Source organism: Zootoca vivipara, chromosome 9, assembly GCF_963506605.1.
Source record: "Zootoca vivipara chromosome 9, rZooViv1.1, whole genome shotgun sequence".
Classification (NCBI taxonomy): Eukaryota; Metazoa; Chordata; class Lepidosauria; order Squamata; family Lacertidae; genus Zootoca; species Zootoca vivipara.
Genome location: NC_083284.1, coordinates 48022874 through 48042598, shown reverse-complemented (window position 1 = coordinate 48042598; position 19725 = coordinate 48022874). Strand labels below are relative to the sequence as shown.

Here is a 19725-nt window from a genome sequence, read left to right as displayed (position 1 = left end):
CTATTGTCCTTTTTCAGGTGATATATTTCCTCTTTTTGGCAATATGCAAGTCAAGTTCCTGCTGGCAGTCCCAAAGGACATTAGCTGGGGTAGAGCCCTGTACCCATGGGCAGAAGACAAGTGAAAACACTGTGTAATCTAGGTATAGACCTGTTCCATGTGTTTACTTGTCCCCTGCCACCAAACAATACATTCATCCATGATATCAAGCCATCATCACATATCATTCTTACACAATCCAGACTCCAACAGTGTCACAAAGGAAAAACTAAAATTCCATTTATAGCTCAAGTAGATGAATCTAATGTTCACATTAAACCGCACCCAGAATGCACTTGCATGCAACATATTATTAAAAATTAAGATTGTCTTCTAGAAAACACAGAAGCAGAGATACTTTCTGATCGTTTTTCAGATTATGGCAAAGAACTCAAAATCTATGCAAAGCAGATCTCTTTCCTTCTTTTTCCCATGTAGGTTTGCATCCTCCCTTTCATATATGCTCATTCATCCATTCTGTCTCACAGACAGACCATAATTTCTCTTTCACATGTACACACACACACACACACACACACACACACACACACACACTTGCTCTTTCCCATGGTCTGGTAGCTGTTGTTGCTTTGTTCAGCAGTAGTTATGTGAGATGGCTTCTTTCATTAATGTAGGAGGTCTGAGGATCTGTGACCCGCAGTTCCCTAGTGGATGGATAAACACAGAGACAAGTGGGTTTTGGTTTATAGGTTTGAATAGGCCACAGCTTTATCAGTTACAGATGTGAGTGGTACGTCTTAGGCACTGGGTGAAGCCAGACTATATATTGACTCCTGCCCATCTGCCGGGAGACCAGCTAAGGGTAAAGCACCAATAGGGGGAGTCATATGACTTGAATGCCCTCCCCCCCAACTGTGCCATGATTTAAATTTCCTGTGGCCACGCCTACAGCCAACACTGATTCATCAGCGGGGCTGCCCCTGGGCTGAGCCCCACCCAGCGCTGGTGACATAGCTGGGCGGTGACAATGAGGGGGCCAATCTCCACCCCCAGCCGGATCACTGCGGAGCCCGATGTTGGCCGCAATGCTGCCCACCAGAAAAGGTAAGCAGACTTTTGAACGCCTCTTTCTCATCAAATACTTTCAGCTTTTCTATCTCCCAGGATCATAGCTGCCAAGTTATCCCTTTTTTAAAGGGATTTTCCCTTATGCTGAATAGGCTTCCTCGCGAGAAAAGGGAAAACTTGGCAGCTATGCCCAGGATAAGCATGTTCCTGTACACGTGTGCAGAATTTAAAATGAACAAATAAAATACTTACACCATTAAAACAAATTTGGTTGAAAAGGTCAGCAGCAATGAGAATGAGGCCAGAGAAAAGGGGCTGAGAGAGGGGCCAGAAAAGGGGGGAAATTGTAAAGCAGGCATGGGCAAACTCGGCTCTCCAGATGTTTTGGGACTACAACTCCCATCATCCCTAGCTAACAGGACCAGTGGTCAGGGATGATGGTAGTTGTAGTCCCAAAACATCTGGAGGGCCGAGTTTGCCTATGCCTGATGCAAAGGTTTAAGATATGTGTTTTGGCCCCCAGGTGCAAGTGTCCCACTCCCGACCTTAATCTATCCTGTAGACAACACTAGATTTGCTAACATTTATGGCCAGAATCATAAATACGTTGGCACCTAGAAAAGCTTAAGTTAGTTAAACAGGACCACAAGATAAGTAGCTCCTTTTACTAGGGATACCACTACTATAATAAATCAATAACCTTTATTAGGCATGACAAATTCAGAAGCTTCAGAACAAAATAATGAGTAAAACATTCACATTATAAACTTCATGAAATAAAATACATATTAATTTATTTAGTATTTTAGAGCAATATATCAATTTTCAATTAGCATCCCCTGGTCCTCTCCACAGTGGCCCAATCTCTCTGCGTAAACCGAGCACAAAAACTCAGCCACCACTAAAGTAACTCCATCATTATTATCTGACAATAACCCCTGAATAGTTGGCATTGCTGCGATCGATGCATCCACCTGCAAAGCATCCAGCAATCGTCTTCTCGCATTAATACTGTAATTACAGGAAAAGAAAATGTGGTCCAATGTATCTGGTTCATTCTTCCCGCATTTACATAAACGTTCGGCTTTTGGGAGAGCTAGATATCTTCCTTCTGTCTCCATAGAGGGGAACACGTTGAATCTAGCCAACATGAAGAGCCTGCACCCTTCCTGACTCTTCAAGTTTGCCATATATCCCCCTTTAAAGTCTCTACACATTGGGAGGTTCAGGTGTAATGGGGAGCAGGTGCTGCGCCCCGCCATCTCAAGTAAGTAGAGGGTGCTTTTCTCTATAAGAGTCTTTCTAATAATTTTCCAGACTTCTTTGGGGTCAACGTTTTCAAAATCAGTTATCTTTAGTCCTATTGAGTTCAACTTTCTCCTGCAAGTCAGTGATAGGTTATAGCTTATACTATCACTTAGAAGGTCGTAAAGGAGAGAGTTAGGAGATAGCGCTCTATTATGAAGGAAGACCCAGTATTTCAAAGTCCTCAGCTACGCTCTTATTGATAGAGGTAGTATTCCTAGCTCGCAGAATATTGACTCATATTTAACAGAGTTTGTAAGTCCAAATAATGACCTCAAGAGGGATGCATGAAATTTGTCCAACTTCTTGAGGTCACCTGAAATCCATAGTGGGGCGCCATATAAAAGTTGCGGGCAAAGTTTCATATCAACTACTTGCAGTGCCGCTGGAATATATCTATTTCCTTCAGGGGAGAAAAAATGAGATTTGATATGGTGGGCTGTCCCTTTGGCCTTGGCTATTGCCACAGAGATATGTGCATTCCAGTTCATGTTATTTTTAAATAGAATCCCCAGATAATTAATCTGCTTCACTTCCTGTATTAGATGTCCACTAATTATATAGTCTTTTGGGTTTCCTCTCTTTTTAAACTGCATAATTTTGGTCTTCCCATAATTGATTTTTAGACTATTAGAGGCGCAATAGTTTGAAAAACTCTTAAGTAATTTTTTAAAACCCAGCGCAGAAAGTGAAATAATTACTGTATCATCTGCATATACCGTGTTTCTCATATTATAAGACATGTCTTATATTTATTTTTTCCTCAAAAAAACACACTATGGCTTATTTTCAAGGGATGTCTTATTTTTTTCCTCCTCCTCCTGCCGCGGCCGGCATTGCTGTTGCTCCTATCACTATGTCTTATTTTCGGGGTATGGCTTATATTCCTTGAATGCTTAAAAATCCTGCTATGGCTTATTTTATGGGGATGCCTTAAAATATGAGAAACAGGGTAGCAAAAGAAAAACTGGAATATTGTTTAAATGAGGGATATGAGAAGTTACATTCTGAAGAAAGATTGGTAAATCGGATAAAAATAGGTTAAATAGGGTAGGGGCGAGGACACATCTTTGCCTAACTCCTCGAATATTCAAATGGGACCAGCAAGTCTGCCGTCTTTTGAGACTTTAACATATATTTGGTTATTAGAATGTAGGCTCTGAATCAGGGCAAGTAGATTCTGGTCTATGTCAAGGTGTTTCATTTTAGTCCACAGTTTGTTACGATCGATAGTGTCAAAAGCACTTTTTAAGTCTACAAATGCCACAAAGAGTCTTCGCTTATTTCTCACGACGTATTTGTCTACTAGATGGCTTAGGACTAGGCAATGGTCGAGGGTTGAAGAGCCTGTCTTAAATCCAGCTTGTTCCTTGCCAGGCAGACCTTTAGTTGACATCCATTGATCCAATTTGATAAGGAGGGATTTGGTGTAGATTTTACTTATACATGGTAACAGGCTGATAGGCCTGTAATTCTCTTGGGAGTTCCTATCGCCTTTTTTAAAGATCGGAACCACTATTGAGTTATTCCATGATTTGGGTACAAGGCCTGTGCAGTAAATAGAATTGAAAAGCGGGACAAGAGTGATGGCCCACCATTCTAAGTTTAGTTTCAGCACGTCTATTGAAATGCCATCCATACCAGGGGATTTTCCTTGCTTAAAGGAGAGGATTATCTTTTTCATCTCTTCGACAGTAATTTGAAGTTGGTTAGTTCTTGGCACAAGTGATTCCAGGTTCTTTGAAGAAGCTTGGTGATCGTAAAAGATGGAAGTAAAATACGTGATCCAGGCTTCATCCTTTATGTTGGGGAGTTCAGTAGTAGTTTTTATTGAAAGGAGTGACCAAAAAGTTTTTGAATCTTTAATTTCTAATGCTGCCACAATTTTGGCCCATTTGGCTTGCGCAAACATGGATTTTTTTTCCAGTAGCATGTTCTTGAAATCATTTTTCATTTCAAAATAAGTATTCCAAATATCTTGAGAATTAATAATAGAGGCTTTCTTTAAACAAGTTCTGAGTTGTTTCTTATATTTGATGCAGTCTTTGTCAAACCAATTATACTTGTTTAAGGGTTTATTGCTAAATTGACGGTTTATAAAGGGAGCAAATAATTCCTGGATAGTGTTGTAATAATAATCAGTGTCTTGCACTAGAGGCAGGTTTTGGTTAATCAAAGGTTCAAGAATAGCCAGATTATTTTCAAATACTGCTAATAGATCACCCCTGTTTTTTTCTCCTATGTGAATTCTTTTGGCGTAAATATGTTTGTCGGTATTGATAGGGGTCCATGTATCTTTGCTACTGGAATTTCTGTGAATTTCTAAGACAATTGGAAAATGGTCGCTCTCTGAGCGGGCTACAACAGTGAAGGAGGTCATTACTCTGGTTAATCTGTACTATAACTTTATCCCAGATTAGTCTCTTCTGTTTGCTTGTTCATGAAGATTTTCTTCCAGCACTACAAGGAGGTTATTTAGTGCCATGCCAAAAGAGTATTTGCTCTGGTTTACTAACATTTACAGTTTATGCTCCTGTTTGGGTCAATGCACGAGAAGGTAGTTTACTAGCTCTTTACAACTGTTACTAATGCTTAGTCCTTTCCCCCATAAATTGTGGCTGGGGAAACCCAGCCAGATGGGCAGAGTATAAATAATAAAATCACAACATTGTTATAATAAATTATATCTCACAATGTTGTTATTATTATTTTTTATTAAATGTGAATACTGCCCTTCATCTGAAGATCACAGGGTGGTTCACAACCCAAAAGAGAACACGAAATACATAATAAAACAAAAATAAAAGCAAACACCCCCCCCCCCACGTTTAAAAGGCCAAGGAATATTAATCAGCAACCTGACCACCAAATTCTGCACCAGCTGAAGTTTCCGAAGAATCTTCAGAGGTAGCCCCAGGTATACGTGTTATAACTTAGAGGTTACCAGAGCATAGATGACAGAAGTTAGGCTATCCCAGTCCATATAGGGTCACAACTGGGCCACCATCTTAAGCTCTGTGCCACTGAGGCCACCTGAACCTCAAAAGACACCAAAGGATCCAGGAGTACCCCTAAGCTTCACTCCTTCAGAGGAGTGTAACCCCATCAAGAGCATGCAACCTCCTATCCATCCAGTCTAGGGAATTGCCCACTAACAGTGCCTCAGTGTTATCTGGATTGAGCTTCAGATTGTTGGCTTTCATCCAGTCCATTACCAAGGCAAGAAAAGGTCCAGCACATCCACTGCCACACCTGCAGATGCAAAGGAAAAATAGAGCTATGTGCCATCAGCATATTGCTGACAACGTACTCCAACACATCGGATAAGCTTACTTAGCGGTTTCATGTAGATGTTGAACAGCATAGGGGATAAAATTGAACCCCGAGGAACCCCACATTGAAGGCTCCACAGAGCTGAGGAGCACTCCACAAGCTTCACCCTCTAGAAACGACCATTCAAGTAGGACTAAAACCACTGCGAAGCGGTGGTACCCACCCCTAACTCAGGCGGCAACTCCACAAAGATAACATGGTCAGTGGTATGAAAAGCCACTGAGAGGTTGAGAAAAATTAACAGGGACACATTTCCCCTGTTTCTCCCCCAACAGTGATTATCATACAGGGTGACCAAAGCAGTTTCTGTGGCAAAACTGGGCTGAAACCCCGATTGAAGGATCTAGAAAATCTGTTTCCTCCAAAAGCACCTAGATCTGGTTACAATCACCTGCTCAAGAACCTTGCCCATTACAATATTAATATTTCAGTTTTGCAGTAAAAACTTGAAAATTGCAAAATGGCCAAAATGCTTTATAATTTGCAAAATGCTTTACAATTGTCATTATGCTTGCTTTCAAAACATTTCTGGGTGACAGATCCCTACTTTGCCCTCCCCTCCCCCTCTTTACAAATGGAGAACCAATATAACCAGGAAGGTCTTTCTTTCTAGGACAAGTGTAAGCGAGGGGGAGGAATCAAACACCCTCTTCCATTTTAACTCGTGTAAACAGACCCAGGCTGCAGCTAAGCTGATTCTTTCTTGTTTTAAAAATAGAACATGCCAATGCAATCCTTTCCTTCCCTCACTCTAGCTGCCCGTCCTGCTTGTAAATATTGCTGGATGGTGTAGTAGCTATTTTACTGCAAGTACAACCAGACAGCTTGTGAGAAAATGACAAGGAAGGCTGATAGTAGTTAGCACTTTGTGGACATTCTACAGGGAAGAGCATCTGCATTAATGACACGCAGGCTTTGGCAGGAGGGAAGATAACATTAAAATCATGTCCACAAACACTGCAGTTCAGAGGAGCTGCACTAAACAGAATCTCTCAAAGAGAAGCCTAGAATGCATAGGGGAGTGTTCTGCGAAACGAAAAGCTAGCTGGGGTATTCTCACCAGTCAAGGTCAGTACAGCAATCATTTCAACAAGCCGATGGAGGTTCCAGAATTTTCTAATGTGAACCATTTTTGCAACATCAATTTTATGTCGTGACTGTTTTCCTAAATTAAATATTTCAATGTAAATATTAATTTGTGTTATTGTATTATAATAGATAGACACAGCTTTCATCTAGTTTTCCTTTAGTGTGAAATTAACTACAGCATGTTTTGTCTGAGGTATGCTTTTGCAGATGTTGAAGTCACATTCAATATACAGCAAAGCAAATGCCAGTGTTGCTAAGTACCAAGGACTGTTTACAGATCTGAAGGGCTGGAGTGACGTTATATGTAAATTGTAAATATACATGGGGAGGTAAACAAGGCAGGAGACATGTGATATGCAAATACTGCAGATATTAGTTAATATTATATATCTATCTGTCTGTGCCTGCATTCAGAAGCACTGTGATGCATACAAAATAAGTTTACAATAAATATGAAAGGAGCTGTGAAATTTGTGATAAGTTCCTGTCATTTATATGCTACCAAAAATCAATAAACCTGGGTTCCCTCCACCTGAGCATCAATTTATTTCTGGATTGGGTTCCACTTTGGAATCATTATTGAAATATATAGATTCATTTATTAGAGACTTGGTTCCAGCTTAGGGTCAAACTAGATGTGATGCTAACTAACCACAACCCAGAATTCTGGGCTTGGAATCCCCCCCTTAAAAAAAAACAGCTGCCATGGAGGCTCTGGTTCAGATTTGGATTGTGGCACAGAGGAGAAGGTTTTCACCCATTTCCTCCATGTCATTTTCCCTGCCCCCAGTAGTCATGGGCAGAACAATCCTACCTGTATGAGGGGAAGGGAGGAATGTTGTGACAGATCTATCACCACATCCGAAGCTCCATCAGATTGTGCAAACCATGGTGGAAGGTGGGGAGCAGGTAACCTCACAATGTTTCCCTTCGCCAGACTAGGATCAGGCATATCAGGGATCTACGGGTCTTTGGATCCAGTGGGTGCATCCTGCTTTTTACCACCAGCGGTAGCTTTCCATCCACTAGGGATCCATCCTCTAACATTGCAGGGCCCCACCACTTGTGGCACTACTATCCACAGGTGAAGGGAAGTGCCAGTCATACTATTTATCATGAGGCCACTAGGTTGGGACATACCACAGCTTTCCCAATTGGAGCGGGTCTCAACTGCAGCAAATTAAGGCATAAATGCCTGTTGGAAAATTGCCAAAGGCAGCCTTGCACAGAGGCAAATAAGTCCATTTTGCAATGCCTCGTGAACGTGTTAGGAGAAGCCCAGGTAGCTGCCCTACATTTTTCTAACGATGGAGCATTTGTAGAAAAGGCGGCTGTGGTTGCTGCAGACCTGGTAGAATGGGATGTTAAATTAACTGGATGGGGTAATTTAAGAGTATCATATTGATACACACCCTGATCCATCTGGGCAAAGTGGATGTGACTTTTCCCCCTGCGTAGATATAAACAGGGTGTTTATGTATTTTATCCTAGCAATATAAACCTTTAATGCCCTACAAACATCCAGTGAGTGCCAAGCTTTTTCCAACAGATGGGATATATTATCTATAAGACGATATCTATGTAAGCTAATATAGGTTTAAAATAAGCAAACAAGCCTAATTCTTGTAGTTGATGCATTACCAGATTCAAAAGGTCAGATTCAATAACATTTTGCATTCTGGAGTTTAATAATCTGAAACTCATATTAAGATTATCATTTTAAGGCACCAGGCAAAATCAGAGCAGATCCTTTGGTATGTAATGCACAAGGGCTGCTTTCAGATACATACCACATACTGTACTTAAATCCTCCAGTTGTTGCCTGGAGGACTGGGAAGAAGCACATGCCTCCTTCCTTCCCATTTCCTCAGCAAGCCAAGTTTGCAAAATACAATTGACAATCTTCATTTGGAGGAATCACCTCTAATTTGCTGGTTCAGACATCAATAAGAATCTGTTTTGACAAGCCAGAATGTGCTACATTAGGCTGGGTGTGTCAGAGGAGGAGGAAGTTGTGTGCACAGAGCAAAATCCTGATCCAAACCACATAGACTGTGGGATCAGAGCATGTGACATATGAATGCAGTCAGAATACCTTGGTGTTAGACTCCTTTTGAAAGAAATTATGTAGGAGGAGTAGGAAATAGACCTAAACACCAAAAAAAGAAAAAGGTAAAGGACCCCTGACAGTTAAGTCCAGTCACAGACAACTCGGGTTGCGGCGCTCATCTCGCTTTACAGGCTGAGGGAGCTGGCGTTTGTCTGCAGACAGTTTTTCTGGGCCATGACTAAGCTGCTTCTGGCACAATGGAACACAGAAACCAGAGCAGTGCACAGAAAAGCCGTTTACCTTCCCGCCGGAGCGGTACCTATTTATCTACTTGCACCTCTTTTTTTTGGCATTTTCGAACTGCTAGGTTGGCAGGAGCTAGGATGGCAGGAGCTCACCCTGTCGCAGGGATTTGAACTGCCAACCTTCTGATCAGCAAGCCCAAGAGGCTCAGTGGTTTAGACCAGGCATGTCCAACAGGTAGATCACCGGATGTCTGTGGTAGATCACTGGTAGATCATTGGCTCCCCCCAAAGAAGCTGAACAACTGTGGCTCTCCTAAAAAATAGCTCAACATTTTACCTCCTCTCCCCCAAAACAGCTTTGACCCCCCCCCCAAAATGGGCCTGCCTCCTGTCTAAAAAAAGCTCAACAACTTGGACTTGAACCGCCCAAAAAGGGGGTAGATCACTGCCAGTTTTTAACTCTGTGAGTAGATTGCAGTCTCTTGGGAGTTGGCCACCCCTGGTTTAGACCACAGCGCCACCTGCATCCCTGCAGTACTGTAGAAGGGGCAATTTAACCCGTGATATTTCCTTCTCTCTCTCTCTCTCTCTCTAACCCTCCCATGCCATTCACTTCCCCCGTGAGTCTGTTGTATCAGCAGGCACAGCTGAACGTTGTTCTTGCAGAAAATTTGGTCTCTTTTCAGTAGTCCACCTCCTTTTAAGTTGACCCAGCCTTTATACCTGTTTGTACTAACATACAGTACAGCATTTATATGGTTATATGAGACAAATTACTTTTAAGCACCATCAACTTAAATAGTTCGCTTAAACATGTGCTTAAATCCCTCCAATGTAAATAAATGACAGTTGAACGTACTTAGCTTTTCAGTGTTTCACAGAGTAGATCAAGATAATACGTCTAGTCAGAGGAAGAGGAATGATACAGGTATGTCACTTAAAACTTGTCAGTTTAAATAAGGAGCATTGCAGATATCATTTGCTATTAGTATAACTGCCATTTTGTTAAAGGGTAGAATTTGAAATTAATGGAAGAAATTATTATACTTGTAATCTGTCTCCAATCAAATTCAAAGCTATATTTCTGTATAAATCCATTAACCAGCCCAGTGGGTCAAAATACATGAGACACCAGAGATTCATGGCCGTCATATCTCCCAACAAATCTTTAAACACTAGCTGGTGTCCTGGAGCAGCACCATTGAGAAAACAGGATTCAATCATCCTCCTAGTCTGGTTTTCCCTATCAAAAACATCTCCCAAAGCTTCACAGTGTGGCAGATAGAGGTCCCTGCATTTCTCTTTTGCTACAAAACTAATAACCACTCAATGGGGTGCAATTTAGGTTGAGGAAACTGTGCAGAAAGTTTAAGCATCACTCCCTCAGTACCATTGCTCAAATTCAAATTTGAGCCCTCAGCCAGTATTTTAAGTTAAGAATAGAAACAATGGGAGATATGACTACAGATCGGTCACATCCTGTGGAGCTTGGCTTTATTGCTCATGATTAAGGTGGCAGATCCAAAAAACCTAAATGGATTGGCATGTGTCAGTGAAAAGATTGGCATGTGAACATTAGGATATTCATAGAATCAATTATCTATTATTATAATCATACATAATAAATATTAAAATAGTAATGGTTTTATTTATTTGATTACTTGCAAGTATTTCAATGCACATTTAGGCTGCAGTTTCTAGAAATAAGTCCCATTAGGCCTGGCTTCTGAATATACCTGTACACTTTTATGCACTATATATCTTGTACAATATATTTTACATTTTCTAGATCTCTCAAGCTCCTTCCGCCTTCAAATTAATTAGGGTACTTTTAAAAGTTCTCTATAAGATATATACACCAATTCCTACTGATTTTGTTGGAAAAGCCAAGCATGTGCTTGTCTCTCTCCAACAGAAATATATTGGTTTTAAAAGTACCTCTCTTTGCTAGATCATGTCTGTTGTCAAGGTGAAAAGGAAAGATGAGAGGAGATATTCATAATCATGTGGCATATCTTTAATTTTGGACATTTTGATTAGAATTTCACATGCTGAGATTATAATGAGCATTGTGCAATGACTTTAACATTGCTCCTGAATAGTGGAAAGGTGTATGGGAACAGGAAACAGCCTTACAGTCTTCCATCTAGTTCTACCGGTACGTACACTCAAAGGCAGTAGCTCTCCAGGGTATCAGACTGGACTGGAGTCCTTCCCAGTCCTGCCTGAAAATGCCAGGGATTGAAGTTGAGACTTTCTGTCCACAAAGCAAGGACTCTACCACTGAATTAATACAGCCCCTGCTCTCCCTGCTGCAGATGGGCAAATGCTTGCTAATGAGGAAAAAATATTTCTGATTCTCTCAAATCTTAGATATTGTTGTCCCCATAGCCTTCCCTTACCAATTCCTTACCCATCACTTCTGGGTCCATTGAGTTTAGCAGCCCTCTCACCCTTTCCTTAAGGAAGCATCAACATCTTCACACAGTTCCTGCTGGGCTGCCAATCATTCACCCACGTTTCTGAGGACAACTGCAGCATGGGGGTAAATAGGCCATGTCTACAAAATCCCATCTTGTATCAGTGTAAATGGAGATGGAATGTCCATTTATGGAATGACATAATTTATTTAGACAAAGCTTCATTTGACTTTAGATTCAGACCCATTAGAAACAATCCATATTCATAATGAAAATGATCTGCAGTATTACAGAACTGTATACTCCAGTAAATTAGATACCAGCTGGCTTGGAATGCAGAGTCTAAATATAACTTGAAGTAGTTTGCGCTTCAGCCAGAGAGAAAAGAATCATAGGGAGATTGTTTTTGAATAAAGAGTATTTTTGCAACTGCCTTTTTAAAAGGTATATTTTTTATTTGAGACAGCTGGGTACCCAATCCCATCTCCATTACAAAAAATGGGAAAGCTATGAGAGCAGAAGGTCACTGAAAAACATGCAACAATTCTCTAAAATAAATATACATAGTGTATACCAGTAGTCTTATTATAATCTACAAGTCTGTCTGCAGTAGAACCAATCACAAAAAGTCACTACCAGCCAAGACAAGTTGCTGAGTTTCATACACTCCAACTTAGCCAGGCAGGAAACCCGATAACCCTATTTTTCCCTTTGAGAGTTGCTTTTTAAAATGTTCTTAGTGTGCTCAAGAGCACTTTAGGTTTCATTATCATTTCCATAATAATCTTTAGAAGTTAGCTGTCTTGGAGGGAGGGGGATGCTTCTTGACTAGTGCATTTATACATATGTACACACAGAGATGCAAAATTCCAGTGGACTACTTCCTTCCAAACCACCCAAACAGATAATAACAGGGGTGGAGAACCAGTGGCCCTCAAGATGTTGCAGGACGTCAACACCCATCAACCCTAATCACTGATCATGCTGTCTGGAACTTATGGAAGGAGGCACTCCAATAACCTTTGGAGGGCCAGAGATTTCCTTCCATTGTTCTTTAAGAACTAGATCCAGTTTAAGACAAAACACCCTCTTAAACAGAAATAGGGATGTTAACATGTACAGAAGTGTGTTTCCATTTTCACCCATGGAATGTTGTAATATACCCCCTGATGTGAATGGTAGTGGGCAGAGATACCCCGAATGCTTGGTGCAAAGCAGTTATTGGGTTATTTCCCAGCACCACGGGAAAAATAAAATCGTGTCACTGCGACAATGAAATGTGCAGGGATTTTTCTGCATAGCACAAGTGAACACATGTAAAAAGAGGCACAGGATTAAATAGTAGATGTAGCATAGATAAGGATAAATATGATTTGCAGAACTGCAACTTCAATGCTGGATTCAGATTTTTTTAAAAATCTGTGAAGTTAGCATCTGGGATCTTTTCCTTATTCGAAGTTCAAAATGCTAGAGAGATGTTAATAAGGTACTTTATATGCTTGCTACCATTTCCCAGTGCAGCAGCTCTTAACAAAGTCTTAGGGTGGCAGCTCAGTTTGGCAGTAAAACAAATTGGCACAAGAGAGAGATGAATTCTCTGCAGTGAGGATGCGTCAGTGTGGTTGTAAACAGCGGCTGCTAATAATTTGTTACAAGAAGAGCAACATTTTCTTCTTGTTTTGTGATTGTCAGATATACATATTGATTAGGATTTTTAAAGTGCTGATTGCTTTTCTAGCATAAACTAAAGGTGGATTTAGGATAACTTTCATAAATTGTACCAGGACACCCATTTACCTCAGAAGAGACCTGTTCAATGCAGTGGGTGGTCACCAGAGTTCTCATGTTAACTTCTGGCAACTTTTTTGTTATTATCATATGAATACCATGTTCGGGGCCTATATTAAGGTGGACCCTACATTTTGCTGTTGAAATTGCTTTCTGCAGCATCCTAGAACTGCAAAACAAAGCACTATTTCTGCAAGGCAGAGCGAAGAGTTGCAATCTCCACCTGGAAGCAACACTGGATTATAGAAATTTCAAGCCACCTTCTGACTAGTCAACTTGCATTTCCATTCTAATGTGTTAATTCACAGGAAAGTCTCATTGATCTCAATAAGACTTGTTCACAATTAACTGTGTGCTAGGGATGGGGAAAATTAGATTCAGGTTCCTTTGCAAGTGAGGCTTGCATTTGGTGCCTTTTACATCTGGCACCAACTACAAACCCCTAGGATTGCTTCCACTAAGGATGTCTCACTTGAGAACTCTGCCAAAAATGGGTTTGCAAACCCCGCTGGGATCCATAGCTGCCAAGTTATCCCTTTTTTACAGGGATTTTCCCTTATGCTGAATAGGCTTCCTCGCGAGAAAAGCGAAAACTTGGCAGCTATGCTGGGATCAGCTGCACTTGGGATTCCCATTACAGAACTCCCAAGTGCAGCTGATCCCAACAGGAGTTGTGCTGACTGCAAGCGCCTTTTGGAAGGGATCTTCTTTTGCATCCTGGCTGCAAAGGAGGAAAGGAAAGAATTAGGAGCAGACACTGAGTGCACTCCCATTTCTTTCCTTTGAAGCTGGGTCACTCAACATCATGGTCAAAGTGGCCTATGGATTGGGGGTGAAGGAAGTGGCCAGATCCTGTTCCCTATTCTCAGGTGGGGGTCTTGTGAAATGTTTTGACTTTATCTACATTTACAAAATATTTTAATATTTAAAGTGAAGTGTGGGATTTATATTTAAATAGGAATTATGTAGGATTGGGGTTGTCTAAATGTAAAACTGATCATCAGTTTATTATTTCATATGAATTAAAACATATCCATTTATGTAATTTAAACTAAATGGTGGTATTTATTGTTCCACAGGTTCTTGGGCAGATCGCTCACCACTGCATGATGCAGCAAGTCAGGGACGCCTCCTTTCTGTGAAAACTTTAATTGCACAGGTAAAAATGTTAAAGTATTTCAATCACAGTATGTTTCCCCCCCCCCCCCCAATTCTTTGTTACAATCCAGTGTTTTAATATGAAAATTACTGACATTCACCACCAGCAGGTAAAAGATAGCTAAACAGCAAAATTGTAAATGACAAAAAAAATCTCCATCCAATCTTATTAACTACTCTAATGTATAAATCCCACTATCAACCCACTTCTTCCACCAATAGAATTAATTTAGCATGAGCATATGGGTCAAAGTATAACAAGACATAAGCCACATCTCCCAGCTGCTGAGATTGCAGGTGGAAATAATCCTTCCCTTTTTATATACATAGATCCTAATGCCATCAAACCACATGCAGTGCCAACTATTATCAGGTGGTATTTACCGCTAGTCCTACTCAGAATAGAGCCATTGAAATTAATGATTATTATTTGAGTGACTCTAATCTGAGTGGGACTTTGGTTATACTCAACGATCACCTTCACGATTACCCATGCAGGGGTATTTGCTGGAAAAAGAGGCTTGCCAATAGCTTGTATGAGCTAAGAAGGCATGCCTTAACATATAAATACTTCTAATTTTAAAAACTAGGTGGAGAGGCCCTATATAATGCTAGAGGAACCTAGCTAGTACCAGCCCTAACTGTAGCATTTTATAGCTATATATCAGGAAGAGGCATTCTAGAAAGTGGAAAAGTGAACAGTATCTTTTCCCCTCCTTTCCTTCGCCCTATATAATGTAGCGAGGGAACTTTTTAAACTTCATAGCATGCAGCTTCCCAAGCCAGGAAACTTACTGTAACTACTCCAGTCAGTTTATAACACTGTTTGCTCTAAAACAGGGTAGACAAACTAAGGCCGGTGGGCTGGATGCAGCCCAATCGCCTTCTCAATCCGGCCCGTGGATGGTCCGGGAATCAGTGTGTTTTTACATGAGTAGAATGTGTCCTTTTATTCAAAATGCATCTCTGGGTTATTTGTGAGGCCTGTCTGGTGTTTTTTACATGAGTAGAATGTGCACTTTTATTTAAAATGCATCTCTGGGTTATTTGTGGGGCATAGGAATTCGTTCATATTTTTTTTCAAAATATGGTCCGGCCCACCACATGATCTGAGGGACGGTGGCCCGGCCCACGTATGAAAAAGGTTGCTAACCCCTGCTTATAACATTTGTTTGGATTAACAATTTAATAACTTTAAAAATATTTGGGTGGACTTTACGAATAGAAGGAGAGGGGAGGCAATATTTGCAGACCCCGGAATCCACCCCAAATTAAGAGCTGTTGAACCCCAGAACCGGCTGGAAGGTGGTAAAAACTGCTACTGGAAGTGTCTGGCGGGTCCAAAACCCTTCTGTGAGCACGAGGGGGCACCAAATAGATTTCACCCTTTGATTTTAGACCTTATGCTAGCTAAGTAAAGTATATTTTGCCTAGAATATTCTGTCACTTGGACAAACTGGCTTACAGCTGTTAGTTCTTTTCCTGTTTAGGGATACAATGTAAATGCTCTGACCATTGATCAAGTGACTCCACTACATGAAGCATGCCTAGGAGATCACGTAGGATGTGCAAGAATTCTTCTTGAAGCAGGAGCAAATGCAAGTATTGTTTTCTTCTGTACATAAGAACATAAGAATAGCCTGCTGTAGACCTTGCACTGATATCAATGTAAATTGTGGTTGGAAAACTCTCAGGTGGCATTCAATGCACTCAATGACAAATTTTTACTGAACATCATTACAAGGTGGTATACAAGTTTCCTACCTCTGTTCCTCTCTTATCATCTGCATGTTGCCAGCTCTTTCATTCTCCTGATTTTTCATAGATTGAGAGGGGGAGGAGGCGGGAGGCAACCTATATTCCCAAAGCAGAAATATAATATGTAAACAAGTATTTTAGTTCTACTCATAGCAGTATCCAATACTTTAGGTGAATGCTACAACAATTGATGGAGTGACACCCTTATTCAATGCATGTTCAAGAGGAAGTGCATCTTGTGTAGAGCTTCTACTGGAGTATGGTGCCAAAGCTCAGTGGGAGACATGCCTCCCTTCTCCAACTCACGAAGCAGCTAGCAGAGGTAAGAAAAGAGACTAGCTGAATTAATCAAAAATTACATCAGGCATTGTAAATCCAATTCCTCGTTAGAGATATGAATTGCACTCTCTTTTCACTAGGTCATAGTGACTGTCTAGAACTGCTGATCTCTCAGGGCATAGATGTTGACCAAGATATTCCTCACCTGGGAACACCTCTATACGTGGCTTGCATTTCACAGCAGAAACAATGTGTACACAAGCTTCTGCATTCAGGTATATAAGCTTAATTAATATATTTTTACTTTGCTTCTTAAACTGGAACAGAGTTTCACTGTAACGCATAGTGTATTGTAGTTTTGCTATGAATGCACTAGTACAGGCATCCCCAAACTGCGGCCCTCCAGATGTTTTGGCCTACAACTCCCATGATCCCTAGCTAAGAGGACCAGTGGTCAGGGATGATGGGAATTGTAGTCCAAAACATCTGGAGGGCCGAAGTTTGGGGATGCCTGCACTAGTACATTCGATCTGACCACTTTGTTTCATTACCTTATCTGCTAGGGTGCAAGTATAAACATTCATATGTACACATGTCCTAACACATGCATTTTCCTAAAAGGATAAACTTAAGGTCATCTATCTTGAGATATTTACTGAAGATGACTGTGTGTGCACAGACAGAATTATGTTGACTTTGATAACCTTGCAAAATTTGAGGGATTTAGTATGGACTAGTTGCTTGCTCTGGGGAGCCGACAATAGGCACAACACAGTTTATTTTAAAATGAGTAAAGGTTTAAAGATGACAACATGCTAATGTAAAACAAATAAATAGTAGCAAAAGCAGCTTTGTGACTTTAAATGCCACTACAGAAAAGTACAGAAAATAATAGGTTAATAATGCATACACAGGTGAGCCCAGCCACATGTTGCCTGGAACATTTACTTAATTGATGTTACACAGATACAGGTGAAACTCAAAAAATTAGAATATCATCGAAAAAGTGCATTTATTTCAGTAATGCAACTTAAAAGGTGAAACTAATATATGAGATAGATGCATGACATGCAAAGCAAGATATGTCAAGCCTTTATTTGTTGTAATTGTAATTGTTTGTTGTTAGGTGGGTCAGTTATAAATGGAATGTAATTAATGAAATGTAATAGCGATTTTTATTTTTGTTTATTTTTGTATTATTGTGACTATTTGTTTTATAACTGTGGAATTTCCAAAAGAAAGCATTTGTAAAAATATATATATATAATAAGTTGCATTACTCAAATAAATGCACTTTTCAACGATATTCTAATTTTCCGAGTTTCACCTGTAGAAGGAAAGGAATAGAGGTTCATCTAACAAGGCACAGTGAGCCAGTTTTTTAAGACACAGCATTGCTTTGTGGAAAGGGAAAGTCCCAGGGGTTAGAAAAGGTTACAGTCATACCTTGGAAGTCAAAACGGAATCCGTTCCGGAAATCCGTTTGAATTACAAAACGTTCGGAAACTAAAGTGCGCCTTCTGATTGGCTGCAGGAAGCTCTTGCAGCCAATCAGAAGCCACAGTAGCCCCATTGGACGTTCAGCTTCCAAAAATAGTTCGCAAACCGGAACAGTCACTTCCGGGTTTGTGGTGTTCGGGAGCCAAAACGTTTGAGAACTAAGCTGTTTGAAAACCAAGGTACAACTGTATATGTAAAATAGCAATTTTCTTGTCTCATGAGAGCCAGGTTGGAGTTAGACTGGAGGAAATAATGGTCACAGAGAAAAGTGCTAAGGTTGAGATTGTTGTTACCTGTCCCAGCGAGAAAGGAATAAGATGGTAATGCTGATCTCCAGCTCCTGGAATTCTTGTTATGACAAGAAGAAACCCTGTTAAAGATAGCAAAACATTCCCCTTTAGTAAGATACTGGCCGGTACCTTTCTGAAGGGTCCTGACTAATTCCAAAAACAAACTAACAAACATGGATTGGAGACAAGGAAGCATAGAGCGAGTAGAGGTAAGGACACAACCTAGCTAAAGCCTAAATGAATGAAAGAAGCAGCACACTTCCAGGACAGGAGTAGTGCATTTTAGAAAATATAGGTGTGGAGCAGCCTCCCAATAAAATGAACAAGTTGGGGGATGCCATGTGCACCCAGTTATAAGGGGGGGGGGGATATTCTTACTGCCAAACCCTGAATGCAAAAGGAGCTTTTCACGTAGGGCAGGCATCCCCAAACTGCGGCCCTCCAGATGTTTTTGCCTACAACTCCCATGATCCCTAGCTAACAGCACCAGTGGTCAGGGATGATGGGAATTGTAGTCCAAAACATCTGGTGGGCCAAAGTCTGAGGATGCCTGACGTAGGGCCTGGACTTGTTGACTACCATTTAGTAGAAAAATACTGTACATGAGTTAACAATTCTTAGGACATCCAAGGCTACATTTCCTGTTGACAAAGGGGGGGGGGGTGAGCGTTGACAATCTTAAGAAATGTAAATGGAATATTCTTGCCCCGATGACCTCAGTTTGTTAAAAATGTGCCTCCACCTTGAGAAAAAGAGAATGGACTTGGATTTCTCCAGATGGGCAAAAGGATTAGTTAATTTAATTAGAACATGTTATGTTTTCTAGCTGATAATCATTTATTCTCTGTGGTTGTTTTTTTTCTGAATCAAGAGTATGTTGCATTAGATTAGATACTGGATTCTGGAATTAATTGGGTCATGGCGCAACCTCTTGCTTATGACTAGCATGTGCTGGAATTATTGTTGACTCATACACAGACTGAGCCTTTACTTGTCCATCACAAGAATACACTTATGGTCCAGAGCAAAGTCAAATTATACATATAATTTTGGGTCATGTATAGAATTCCAACTGAACCAAGACGATTAGTAAAAATTTGTTTAGCCAAAATCATGAAGCACCCACAAGAATTACATTAAGTGCCATTTACTCCTTCTTCTCACTTACTTACATTGTATTTCTTTTAACCAACCTGGTTTTAAGATGCAGACGTTAATCTAGAGCCAATTAATTTAAAATTCTCTAGGAATAGGAATATATAATATCCATAACTAGCCTGCATTATATGAACTATATAGGATATTTCAAATGATGACAATTCAGCTTTGCATTCATTTAAAGATAGAGTTCCATCTTCAGCAAATCTCAGAAGTCACACTGATCTTTTATAATGTGAGGATGACAACATCAGCATCCACATCACATAGCTGAAAGTAAGCCT

At 40.5% G+C, this 19725-nt stretch overlaps 1 protein-coding gene across 4 annotated transcripts in view; it reads left to right on the top strand.

Moving 5' to 3' along the window:
• ASB5 (ankyrin repeat and SOCS box containing 5) overlaps positions 1–19725 on the top strand; it is a 29225-nt gene that overhangs the window by 5285 nt on the left and 4215 nt on the right. For 2 of the 4 annotated variants that reach the window (XM_035111803.2, XM_035111799.2), the window contains exons 2-5: positions 14378–14457; positions 15947–16054; positions 16386–16536; positions 16634–16768. In XM_035111803.2, coding sequence (XP_034967694.2) covers positions 14378–14457; positions 15947–16054; positions 16386–16536; positions 16634–16768 — 474 coding nt within the window. Of the gene's footprint in view, positions 1–120; positions 1105–6197; positions 6775–14377; positions 14458–15946; positions 16055–16385; positions 16537–16633; positions 16769–19725 lie in introns of those variants that run through there. The other 2 variants (XM_035111802.2, XM_035111800.2) reach the window with 2 other exon arrangements.